The sequence below is a fragment of the Nannospalax galili genome, unplaced genomic scaffold (genome assembly GCF_000622305.1).
Source record: "Nannospalax galili isolate Female #2095 unplaced genomic scaffold, S.galili_v1.0 scaffold232, whole genome shotgun sequence".
Taxonomy (NCBI): Eukaryota; Metazoa; Chordata; class Mammalia; order Rodentia; family Spalacidae; genus Nannospalax; species Nannospalax galili.
Window position 1 is genome coordinate 930,447 of NW_008331488.1, and position 13,377 is coordinate 943,823.

At 41.4% G+C, this 13,377-nt stretch overlaps 1 protein-coding gene across 2 annotated transcripts in view; it reads left to right on the plus strand.

The window, feature by feature from the left end:
• Nucleotides 1-13,377, plus strand: part of Nell2 (neural EGFL like 2) — a 367,564-nt gene that overhangs the window by 335,676 nt on the left and 18,511 nt on the right. For both annotated transcript variants that reach the window (XM_008826521.3, XM_008826515.1), the window contains exon 17: nt 10,471-10,611. In XM_008826521.3, coding sequence (XP_008824743.1) covers nt 10,471-10,611 — 141 coding nt within the window. The remainder of the gene's footprint in view (nt 1-10,470; nt 10,612-13,377) is intronic.

Sequence of the window (13,377 nt, forward strand, 5' to 3'; positions counted from 1 at the left end):
AAAATTACATGAGAAATTCAATCTTCAAACACAAAGTTTAAACAATATTTTATGCACTCACAGTAAGTATTGAAAGAAGACTCCCAGAAATCCAACAAAAGACAGAGAGAAATGACCTTGTGATTTTAAAAGCTGCTGCAGATCATCTGGAAAGCAAATAGCCCCGTGGGAGTAATCAGGAGTTGATTAATTGTGTTGAAGATCCTTAATTGCCTGCTGCTTATCAATATAATTTAACTGCCAGGGCATGAGGTCCTGATATAAATAGAACAAATGCTGTTTTATGGAGATGATGTCATATTTTTATTAACAACAAATGGTATGAGAGACCATGCTTTTATTATTTTACTTTGACACTAAAAATACTATCAGATATAATTGAATTTCCTTTCTGTTTTCTATGTATAAGACACAAAAGTAGCAACTAATCAGTTTTCTCTCAGTTTAAAAGGAAGAGAGTTAAAATATTGGCTAGAGTCTACATTCAGTACAGATGCTTCTGAACATTTGTACTTTTTCTTCTTCGTAGTTTGGTGTTATCATAAAATAATTCCTACTGCACATTACAAAGAGAGTATTTATCACTCAAGTGACTCCTTCTATAAAAACACTAAATTTTATAAGGAAATAACTTTTCATTTTCTGAAACAACCCCTTGAGTGATGCAAGTAAATCAGTTTTCAGTTCATTGCCTCCAAAACCAGTTGGTCATTGGCATTCTAGAAAGTTCAGTCATACACTGCCTAACTTGAGGGAGAAAATGAAGAAACAAGACTTGGACATGTGTATGCTCACTGATAGTCTTTACAGTTTTCTTTCTTGTTTGATTTTGCTTGTGCCCTCCATTTCTATTTTCTAGATTGACTTTGATCTGTGGATTATGAATACCACTCACAATTGTTGTTAAATGGCTGAACATTTTTGTATTTTCAATTCTGAAACTGAAATGGGTTTGGGACAGCCTGGTCTTATCATCACTACCTCATGTTCTAAATGTACATGCAGAACAATTTTCCCAAGATTTATTTTTAGCTTTCCTTGTATGATATCTGTAAAATACAAAATTAAAGTTAAGAGTGAGACTAAGTCATAGGCATTTATGCAGCTTAGACTGAAGTTCTGACTACTTTATTCAGTTTGTGATTTGTTCAAACATGTTTGTTTTTAAATGAGACAGAGTTGCATATATTCAAGCTGGCCTCAAACTCGTTATATAGCAGAGGATCACCTTGAACTTCTTTTTTGATAATTAATGTTTTTGAGAATTTCCTACATGAGTACTGTATTTGCATCATCCATTCCACTCTTTCCTCTCCATCCTCCAACTCCTGGATCCAACTCCTGAGTAATCAAATGACAAGTATATGCCAACATGCCTGGCTTATCCAGTGCAGGGATCAAACCCAGGGCTTCTGGCATGCTGGGTGTGCTGAATGTATTAGGAAATTAGGAATAAATTAAGATGGATATTAAGAGTGACTTTGAAATGAAACTAGAAACTAGGAACTTCTCGGCTACTCAGGCTCACTTATCACTTCACACAGAAACTATGTGAAACTGTGTGGAGCAGATGGGTGGACTTGAGAGTCGAAACTAAGTGGCTTGAACACCTGTGTGTGATAGATAAGTAATCCTATGGGAGAAGCCATATCTCAAGAAACAGCTGAAGTTACTGACGTAAGTCAGAAGGACTCCAGCCAAAAAGAAACATACAAAAACTGACAGCTCGAGGACTTCATCGATACTTGGCTACACGAGACGCTGACTCTGTGAGCCTCATCCCAACACATCGCCCGAGAGACCGAAATTCTGCCCAAAGCCAGGCCAAAATTCTGTTTGAGACCAGATCGAGAGCTCCGGCAGAATCTTGGTCTGCTCTAGGATTGGAGAGAGCGTGCCACGACCATATGTAATCAGAGCCTGTTAATTGACAGCTCCAGCCGGGAGAGTGCAGCGATCACGGCAGACACTGAGTGACTCCACACGGCGTACTGGCAGGACTAACCTCTGGAAAGTATTCCCATGAGACTTTGGTTCTATGAATTGCTAGAGGACCGGGTTTCCCCTTGAGTGTTTGTGTTGATGTGTATTGTTATGCTTTAACTGTGTGATAAATACATATTGCAACCAATCAGTCATGTGGAGAATCTCTTCTGTTCCATGTGCACCTGTCCTAAGCTCTCCCGAGAAGCAGTGACACACTCTGGATGTCACACTCAGGACAGTTACTGTCAAGTAACTGCCCCACTCAGGACACTGGGTAAACTCTACCAACTCAGCAACCTCCCCAGAAACCTTGGTAGTTCTTATATAGAGTAAAATAATAACAACTTTTTAAAAAAATTTTAAGTGTATGAGTGTATTGCCTGCACCTGTGTAAGTTCACGCATGTCATGCAATACCTGCAGAGGTCAGAAGAGGGCATTGGATCTCCTGGAACTAGAGTTACAGATGGTTGTTAGTCACCATTGGGTGCTGGGAATCGAACCCAGGTCCTCTGCAATAATAGTCAGTGCCCTTAACCACTGAGCCATCTCTCTAGCCCAAATATAATGATTTTTATTCTCTGTTCCTTACCAGTTGTGGGTCTCTATATTAATGGCTATCTACTGGAAAAAGAAGATTCTGTCATGAAGGTTGAGAGATGCATTAATCTATGGCTATGATAGTAAGTAATTAGGGTCAGTTTATTTCTATGTTCATTTAACAGAACAGTAGTAGTAGGTTCTGTCCTAGGCTCTATGACATATCTAGCCATAGGCTCTTGGTCCCAGTAGTGGTGCCAAGGATGGGTTCTGCCCTGTGGAGTAGTTGGTACTCCCACAAGTGTTTGTGCCATGATCACACCACTGGGCCTATCTTTCCAAGCTGCTTGTTGTTGTAGTTTTCAGGGTTCACGGCTGGGTAAGACTGATGATGACTGTCCTCCTCAAACAGCTTTCTTAGCACCTTCCAGCACTATGAGAGCTCACCATAGAGCTTCCAGGTCAGGACCCGCTTGATTTCTCCATGTGCTGTGACTCAAGTATGTAATGTCTGAGCAATAATGTCTTACCGTGGAGTTGAGAAGTGTGACCAAGAGCAGTGGCTTTGCTAGTAATGTCTGGAGGTTGGTGGAGCCCCAATCATCAAGAACACTGGAAGAGGTGAACCCCATTCCTGGCACTGAGCTTCTTATTTGCTATCCTATGTTGTCCGGTATTGGCATTGCCCAACCTCCCCCAGCCCCCCACAGGGTAACTCCATTGACACTCCTTTTATAAATGTACATGTACATATGTAAACATGTATTTTAAGAATCTTCTACAGTAGTGGGTTTCCATATGACCTTTTCAAAGGGCCTTTAGTGTTAATGATCCCTTCCCATACCCCTTCCTCTGCCCCTACCTCCCATCCCCCACTCCGTTTACCCCTTCCTGTTCTATTACTTCCCTTTTCCCTTTATACCACTTCATTCTATCTCCCCTCCTTTGAAAGTCCCCCCATCTCTGATGGCCCCTTACTAATTTCTTGACTTCTATGCATTTTCCAAATTAAACACACATGTCTAAAGATTCAAAGCTAGTATTCACATATGAGAGAAAAGATATGGTTTGTCTTTCTGAGTCTAGGTTACCTCACTCAGGATGATTGTTTCTAGCTCAATCTGTTTCCCTGAAAATTTTATAATTTAGTTGTTCTTAACAACTGAGTAATATTCCTTTGTAAAAATGTACCATACTTTCGTTATCTGTTCATTATTATCAGACATCTAGGTTGTTTCCATTTCCTGACTGTTGTGAATAGAGCAGCAAAGAACATGAATGAACAGCTCTCTCTGTAGTATATGTCCAAGAGAGGTACTGCTGGATCATGTGGTAGATCTATTTCTAGGTTTTTGAGGAACCTTCATGCTAATTTCTGTCATGGCTGCACTACTTTGCACTCTCATCAACTGTAAGTGCTCAATGGTTAATGGGGCATCTATCTCATATCTCTCCTGCTGAAGGTTCAGGGATCATCATGGCAGAATGGGGGAAAGACTGTAAGAAACAGAGTTGGAGGATGAACACAGTGAAACCATGTTTTCTAGACACAAGGCAGCTGCACAGTGAACTCACAGCAGTTGTGATGGCATGCACAAGACCTCTCAGCAAGCTGAAGCCAAACAAAGCCAGCTTGGAGGGGAGGTGGACAGGAAGTCCCATTCTTAGGATCTATTGGCAATTGGTAGCTGATGGGAAAGGAGAGTTAGTTTTCCTCAAGGATGTGACTACTGATAGGTCAACTGCACTCCAGGGAATCGTCCCACACACAGGAGTGTTTGGGCAACGTGAATTGGATTTTTAAGAAAAAGACACAAAGTTGGGTGGTTAGGAAGTGGGGGTAGATTTGGGAGGAGATGGGAGAGTTGAATATTATCAAAATACTTTATATGAAATTCTCAGGGTTAATAAAAAATCTTTTCTAAATAGTAATAACATTTTTCTCCTAAGATTTATTGTTTGTTGTATATTCAGTTCAACTTGATAATATATACTGTTAAATTATATTTTAGCTTCCCTAAAGATAATAACCAAAACCAAATTATTTGAATATTTTTCTATTTCCTTCATTGTACAATATGTAAAACACAATATGTACATATTCAAAGTAAACAGTGTATGCATTTATGGGTTATAACTTCTGTTAATTTTCTCATTTGTTTATAGACAAAATATAGTCAGTTCATAAATTGTGGATCACATTTCAATTATTTGTTGACTCACTAATATTTACCGAGTGTCTGAAGATATGCATTGTTTCCAGTACCTTATAGATGAAGATATTTATTTTAATTAGGTACCTGGCTTTAAGAATAAATATATCTTCATGTGTGAAGTGCTTCCTTTGGAAATTCAAACATACTCTCGTTTTCCACTGACTCAAATCTATACATAAATCAAAATCAGCAGGATAGGAAGGAGCTGAGTAAGATGGCAAAATAGGAATGTCCAGTGATTGCCTCACCCTTCTCAGAGCCACATCAATCTAAACAACTATCCATGTACAAAACACCTTCATAAAAGCTAAAATTAAAAACAGTTATAGACTATTGTATGTGGCACTACAACAGTAGCAAGCCACAGATATGCTGAAAAGGGGGGAAGCACAGCTTTACATTAGCCACAGCACACGGTGGAGAGGCACGCTATCCACTTGGGAAAAACGGATGGATGTGATCACAGGACTTAGCCTTGGTCCCTCACACCAAGCTCACCACAGCAAAAGCCAATAGCAGGTGGATACAAACGGACTGCCCTGGTGACAGGTAGGATCCCCTAGGCCATAGCTCAACCTCTGGCCTGCATTACCATCAGCTGACAGCAATAGCCTCTGGAGCAATCAGAGCTCAGCAACTGAGAACTTCAAATGTGCTCAGTGCTGTGTAGGTCTCAGTGGCCACTGGATTCCACCTGGCAGTGCATCAACCATGGTGGCCATGGATGGGAAATGGCTATGAAAGGGCAATGAGCTATCATCCCATCAAAATGGATGTGGAAGGAAAGTGAACACTTCTACACTGTAGGTAGAACATAAATTACTACTGCCACTGTGTAAAACAGAATGCAAGTTCCTTAAAAAATAAAAGACAGAGCCACAAGACCCATCAGTCTGACTTCTGGATACATATCTAAATAAACCAGTATGTAGAAGAGATACCTGTACCCCCATGTTTGCTGCACAGCTATTTACTAAACTACCAAGGATAAGAATCAATATAAAAGCTAATCCATGGAAGAATGGATGAACATACATGTATGTATATAGGCACAATGGGAAAACTACTGAGCTATTATAAGGGTGAACGCCTGTTATTGTAACATGAGTTAAGAGACCTTACAATGGAATGACTAATTAATAGCAATATTTTGTATTCTTGAAAAATGCTGAGAGAGTAGAATTCCTCACCCTAAAAGACAATCATGTGACTTTATTAATTGGATACATTTAACTGTTTGCCGATGGAAAAAATACTTCAGATACGCTGCACTCAAGTACCTATGTTTCTGGTTTCTGTATGCTAAATAAAATAAAAAAAACTTGAGGGGTTGGGGAGATGACTCAGTGGGTAAGAGTGCTTGCTGTGTAAGCATGAGGACCCGAGTTTGGATCTCCAAATCCCATATAAAAAGCCAGTTTGGGGATGGGGCGGTCTGTGAGCTCAAACAGGAGGATTACTTGGGCTTGCTGGTTAGCCATCCCAGCTGAAGACACAGCTCCAGGAAGAAAAGGTGGAGAGTGTAATAAAGGAAGACACCAAAGGTCCTCCTGGTGTGGGCACCTAGCCACGCACACAGGTGCACACGTGCATATGCCACACACACACACACACACACACACACACACAGAGGAAAAAATGGAAAATAATCACATCCCAGTGCTAATAATCTTCGGTAGCTGAATGATAAAACCCAGATAATCTTCAATAGGTGAATGATAAAAACAACTATAATATGATTTATACTGTGGAAGATAAATCAGCAAAAAGAAAACAGACTATTGGTATACATAAATATCTAGATTAATCCTAGGCAAATAATGTTGGATGGAAAAGAGTAATCCCCAAAAGTAACATATTGTGTCTTGAAAAACTGAATCAGCGCTAGAGAGCGCGCCCCACTGAGAGGACGTGGACAGATGCAAATGGGTTCACGTGCACCTTCCTTGCATCGCACAATAAAAACGAAGCAAAAGTAAGATGGTGCCTCGAAAGAACGCAAGCAAAGCCCAAACTGGCAGGATAATAAAAGCATAAGATGCACACTTTAGATTCAGTTTCTTCCCCATTCTAAATACATAATATTTAACCAGTGTACAGATTGAGTCACCTTTTAGATGAAGTGAGTTACTTTCCTACCGTAATGACTTCATGCTCAGTGTTGATACATTCCAACTTCCTAATTTTGTTCTATTCCTATAACATATCAATATATGTTATATATGATAATCATACCAATATTTACTTGATGTTGTTTCTCTAATTCTTCTCAGTTTTTAGATTTAAATTCAATTTCACTCCTGTACTATAATTATAACTTGCTCTTAAATGGAAACAATTGAGAAAAATAAATACATAGCTATTCAAATGAACTATTTGTCTACACTACCTATAAACTACATCACTGGTCCAGATGTTGGGAAACTGCTCTCTCTATGTGACTCTAAATTCCAGCTTTCATAAATCTGATTTACTAAAGTATAATTTAAATAGATGGCACTTGGTTGAGAGCAGAGTTGTATCTTATTTGTTTCCTTTCCCAGGCACTGAGCTACTGGCATGTAGCAGGCATTAATGGATATTAAGTTATTAAGTCAAATTAATGAATGGGGCATAGATGATATAGATATAGATATAAATCATCATCCTCTAAATGGCTACATAGTAATGACAGTTTGGAAATAAAATAATGCTCTAACTGTATGTGATAGTATATTATAGCAGGCATCTGCTTGTATTTTCAGTCTTTAAAATGCCAAGAAATACAATTTGTAACATTTCTACTTTAAATTTTAAAGAGTATGCTTGTAGATTAAGGAAGGGTGCTGTGCTGTGAACGAGGGAAGTAGGCAGGCAGCTGTATAGGAGTGGGCTTGGCAGCTGGAACAGGAGTGACGAGGAGGGAAGAAGCTTGGAAATAGCAATAGAAATGTCCACCTATTTCCCGGAGAAGCAATGATCTTGCAGTCCTGTTAAGTTGGAAGAACTGAGGACTGAGGATAGCTAGGAAAGTAGGTTCGGCGTGCTTCAGTAGCTGACACGTGGTTCTATTAATAGTTACTTACAATGACCAGTTCTAAGAGCCCAGTTTCCCTAAAAGGAGAGACTCTACACATTTCCCCCATGGTGGTCTCAAAACTCCTTCTGAAGCTTAAATCTCCACCTGATTTCTTTTGTCCAAAAAGCCATAATCCATTCTTGGCATCAGTTCTGTTAGAAGGAAAGACCGGCTAAGGCTAGAGTGCACACAGCACTCCCGACTCTATGTCAGAAGTTCATCCCGTGGAGAGCCCTGAAGAACAAAGGGGCTGTTTCCAGAGCCTGTCAGCCCAGTGGCTGCCTGGCAGGGAGGCAATGGCCAGCTGACTTGCCGCCATCAGTTACTTTGGTGATAGGAATTACTGGCAGCCATACCTGACTCTTGGGTGAAGGAATCACAGAGACAAACATATTCATAGTTGAGAAACGATGCTGAAATGCCACCGTGATATGAAGTGCTGGTTCCTGGTCTGGTGTGTCATGTTGTTAATCTAAGAGGATGTGCTACATTTAATTTTATGGAAGGAACTCTATCGAGTAGTAAACAGGTTCCAGCTCATTTGCTTGATTTTTAGACATTTTTTATCCATGTATTCATGAGCTCACACCTTTGAAAATGGAGCAGCAGAGGTAGATGGTGGGGGGCACTGCTATAATCCCAGAACTCAGAAGGCAGAGGAAGGAGGATTACAGGCTGGAAACAAGTCTGGTCTACATTGTATAGTCTTGGCCACTCTGGGATATATTTCTGTCTCAGAAAAACAAATTAAATAGATAAATTTTAACTGAGCATCAGAAAAGAGGAAGCATAAAAAGAAAATGAAAGCTAGGTTGGGGATGCAGCTTGGTGATAGAGTACTTACCTAGCACACTGAAGGCCCAGGGTTTGACCAGCACTACCAAAATCCAAAGTAGCAAAGTGAAAATAGGCATTCGTGTATTTGGAGTTAGATGTGATTGAAATAGAAATACATTTTGCTGATTAGAACAAACTATCTGAGAGGAAGGACTCCAAAAAACAGTTGGGGGGCTGGAGAGATGGCTCAGCACTTAAGAGCACTGGCTGCTCTTGCAGAGGTCCCGGGTTTGAGTCCCAGCACCCATATGGCTGCTGACAGCTGTCTGCAACTCCAGTTCCAGGGAACCCAACGCCCTCTTCTGACCTCCATGGCCATCGAACATCAGTGTGCTTACACACATGCAGATGTTACACTCCTACACATAAAAATAAATATTTTTAGAAAGCTGCCTTTGCAGTATGGCACAGCTGTAAAAAGCATATGGAGAAGACTGGCCACTTTGGCAGGTGGAACGTTCCATCATGTTGTAGGGCTGTCAACATGGGATTGTTGGTACATGTGAATGTGAATGTTTCTTGACAGCCACAGTAAAGTAGTTCTGTTAGATCATTCAGCTAGATCTCGGTTAAGTCAAGGGACCCAGAAAACCAGGAGGTATTGAGGAAGTAAGAATAGTTTGTAAAGCTCTCCCGGGGACCACTTCTACCCCTATGAGCAGAAGCCACACTGGGCCTTGTGGGATACTCCACCATTCAGCAGATTGAACGAAACAAATAGGACTTCGGAATGATAATATGCTTCTGATGGAATATCTGAGCCCAAGATACATTTTACCAATTCCCGCCTCTAAGTCTATTTTTCTGAAAGACCGCAAGCATGAACTGAGACAGCTGTGAACTCTATGACCGTGTTAAATCCCATAACTTATTCTTGCTTCAGCTTTTTCATGTGTTCAATATACTGTCTGCATAGCAAGATGTTTTCTGAGGACTGCAATAACACGTTTTAAACAGTACAGAGTGCAGGAATGGTCAGGATTCTTGAAAACGCAATGCATGAATGCTTTTGTCAAATATACTAAAGATGAGTGGTGTGTCTGATCTGGATGCTTTATGCCAACAGTAGTAAAAGACCCCAAGATCTCAGTGGATTAAAGCAACCTTGTTGTTTTCTTTTTTCCTTCTTTTTTTTTTTGTGTTTTTTGAGACACAGTCTCCCTGTAGCCCCTGCTGGTCTGGAATTCACTATGCAGACCAAGCTGGCCTCAAATTTGCAGATATCTGCCTGCCTCTGCCTCTGCCTCTGCCTCGCGAGTGCTGGGATTCAAGGTGTGCACCACCACACAAGGCTGTTGATTATTTTCTTGCTCATACCTCTGCTCATTGCAGACAATGTAGGATGTGTTCTGCTATCCTTGGGTATTCAGATTGGTCTTGAGAGCCTCTGTAAGTTGCTAGTTGTGATGCAGATGCAGAAGGGTTCCTGTGAGTCACACACAGCACCTTAAAGGCTCTCCTGGAAGTGTTGGCTGTCACCCCTCATGTGACTGAAGAAAGTCACATGCTCACACTTAGCCTGAGGGACTGGAAAACTCCCATCCTCCAGCATGTCAAGAGAAGCTGGAAATATTTGACGAGAATCTGGTGACCGTCACAGGTGGTTTCCATCTTTCACAGTTGACTGATTTGCCTTCAAGATGCTTCTTTGGTTCCTAATGCTACTACATTCTTTCTCACAGCTTTTAGCAACCAAGTGACTCTATCGATTTTATATTTTCTCAGTTTCAAGGTCTGCTGGGATTAAGAACTGTCATAGACTTATCACAGAATGTTCTAGTTTCTTTAAGAGAAACCTATACAAAGTCACCCTTTTGTTTTCTTTGTCAAACAGACATCGATGAATGCTCTGATGGCTTCGTTCAGTGTGACAGCCGTGCCAACTGCATTAACCTGCCTGGGTGGTACCACTGTGAGTGCAGAGATGGTTACCATGACAATGGGATGTTTGCCCCAGGTGGAGAATCTTGTGAAGGTCAGTAAAGGAAGACCAGAGGTCAAGGCTCCTCTGAACTTGGAGAACACACAGTGAGATGAAAATAGTGGACATGGAGTTACCGGCTCCTGAGTGATGTTTTCGCCATTTGTCTACACAGCGCTGATTGGAAATGTGTTAATAACTAACTTTTTGCTTCATAATTATGTTAATTTATTCAAGATCAAATTTGTGACCCTAAACATTCTCTGTGAATGCTAACTAGTGTTGAAAGATGTTTTAAAATGAAAAACCCATATTATCACATAAACTTTGAAAAGTGAAAACATGCAAAACTGACCCCAAAGCAGTTGGAAAAATGAGATGAGGCAAACAGGATAGTAGAGAAATGGGCCCAGAGAAAACAGGAGCATTGTGTGGGGGGTGGGGGATAAGCAGCCCTTTGAGATCCTAATAGAGAGCTACTTAACACCCAAGTGTTAACATGTCTGTCATCCCTAGTCCTCAAAGAGTTCACACAAGGAAAGCAAAACAGATTTGCACGGTGGATCCAGGCTTCCAGAATGATTTGTCAGAAGCAGAAGGACCTCTGGATCCTGACAGAGGGCTCGGCTTGTCTGCATTTTCACAGAGGACTGGGGCCATGTCTGGGATTGAAACTTAGAATTTGCTTATAATCACTTAACTGCAGCTCAAGGGCCTGGCTTTGCAGCTGTGACTATTCCAGAATGCATGTTTCCAATCTGAGAATGACAGGAACCACAGAATACAATCTGTACACAGATCATACTGCAATTTTTCTCTTCCTTCATAAAATACTTTGTATCCTATAGTGCTGCATTAAAATTGACTTTTTAAAAATTATGCAAAACAGGGCTGGAGAGATGGCTTAGTACTCAAGAGCGTTTACTGCTGTTGCATATGACCTGAGTTCAGTTCCCACCACCCATGTCTGGTGGCTCACAACCACCTGGAGCTCCAGCTCCAGGGAGATCCAGTGTCTCCAGGCCTCTACAGGCACCTGCACACACACACACACATACACACACACATACACACACAGAGAGAGAGAGAGAGAGACAGAGAGACATACACGCAATTAAAAATGATAAAAATAAACCTTTAAAAATTGTGTTTAAAAAGCCTGAATATAAAAGCTGACTAGAAATAATGCAAATCACGCAGGAGGACGCAGGTTAGGGTTGGAATGAGCTTTCATTGTCCTCCTCCCTTCTCCTCCCTGTCCACTGATCCTTCAGGAACCCTTACATACTTTTTGTACATTTGCACATGAATAGAAAAAACACAAACCTTCGCACTTACCATCTTATAAATGACCACAAATTTCAACTGGGATGCATTAATTAGCTACTGATTACTTCTAAAATTTAGCAAGTCAAAATTTTTCTTCTTTTCTGTGGGTGAGAAATCCGCACAACTTCATTTGGTAGCTCTGGTTCCAGGTCTCTCCTGAGATTACAGTCATGCTTTCTGCCAGGTCTCTGATTTAATTTGAAGCTTGTTTGGGGGATATAGAACCAAGGCCACTTCTGTGACTATTGTGGGGTATCAGTTTAACAAGACTGTCTCACAATGTGAGACCTGGCTTCCCATGAGGAATCAATCCAAGGGAGGGCAAAAGCCAAGATGGAACTCAGTCTCTTGACAACCTCATGTTAGCTAGGATATGGCATCTCATCCGAGTTCTGTTAGAAACAAGTCCGTAGAGCCCATCCAGTCAAGGGAAGGGTATCATACAAATGAGTGCTAGCGTGAGGATCTGTGGAGGCCACTGGGGAAGCTGAACGCTGTCAGCCCAGCAGTGCCGAGCATTTCCACATCATTCAGGACTTTCCCTTCAGCTCCGCCCCCCTTCACTCTCCTCACATACCAGCTAGCACGTCTTTTCTCTGGACTCTGCCCATGGCTTGCTTAGCTGAGAACACTGGGCCAAGCAGAAGAGAACCACTTGGCTTTCCCAGGCGCTGTTGTAGTGCGGTCTCATCCTCTGCGTCTGCTGCTGCCCTGCTTCTTGCTCATGAGTGAAGTGCTCATTCCCCTGTCAGAGAGCAAACCCTCTGTTGTACCTGTCTCAGCTGTTTGATGTGTCCACTTTAACTTCCATATTACTATTCTTTTCCTACTTTATCATTTCTCATTATCCATCAACTTATAAACAACCTGGAGTGGTGGCCATCCTTTCCAAAAAAGAGAAACCAAAGAGTAACTTCTGCCCCACCTGATCCCCCAAGCATGACCCCCACTTGTCTGTTCTCTTTATAACAGAGCTCTCTGGAAGGGTTTTCTGTGCCTGTTCTCTCTACACAGTGAGGCTTTAGTCTCACTGTCCCAGCTGATCCTTTCCTCACAAGATTTCTAGCAATTTCTGGGTGGCCAAATTCACTGGTCAATGACTGTCCGCCTTGCCTCATCTATCAGGCGTGTGACCCAACTGATCATGCTTTCTCCTGACTCCTGCCTTTCTTCCCTTGGCTTTATAGATATGTACAGACTGTGACTTCGTTCTCTCTCCAGTGGACTACATGTCTGAGGCTATCAGGGCTCAGTCCTTTCAAGTTTCTCCACATGTTCTCAAGCTCTAAGCCAACTTGTTTAATGATTTAAAATATCATGTACATACCTCTCACTCAGGCTGTTCCACTAGCTGCAGATTCACAGATCTAGTGGCTTCTGAGGCGTCTCAGCTTGGATGCCTCATAGGCATCTCAGTTCTAATAGGTCTGCATAAAAGCTCTTTATTTACTCAGTTTTACAGGACCCTAAGCAAATGTATTCAGAACAGTA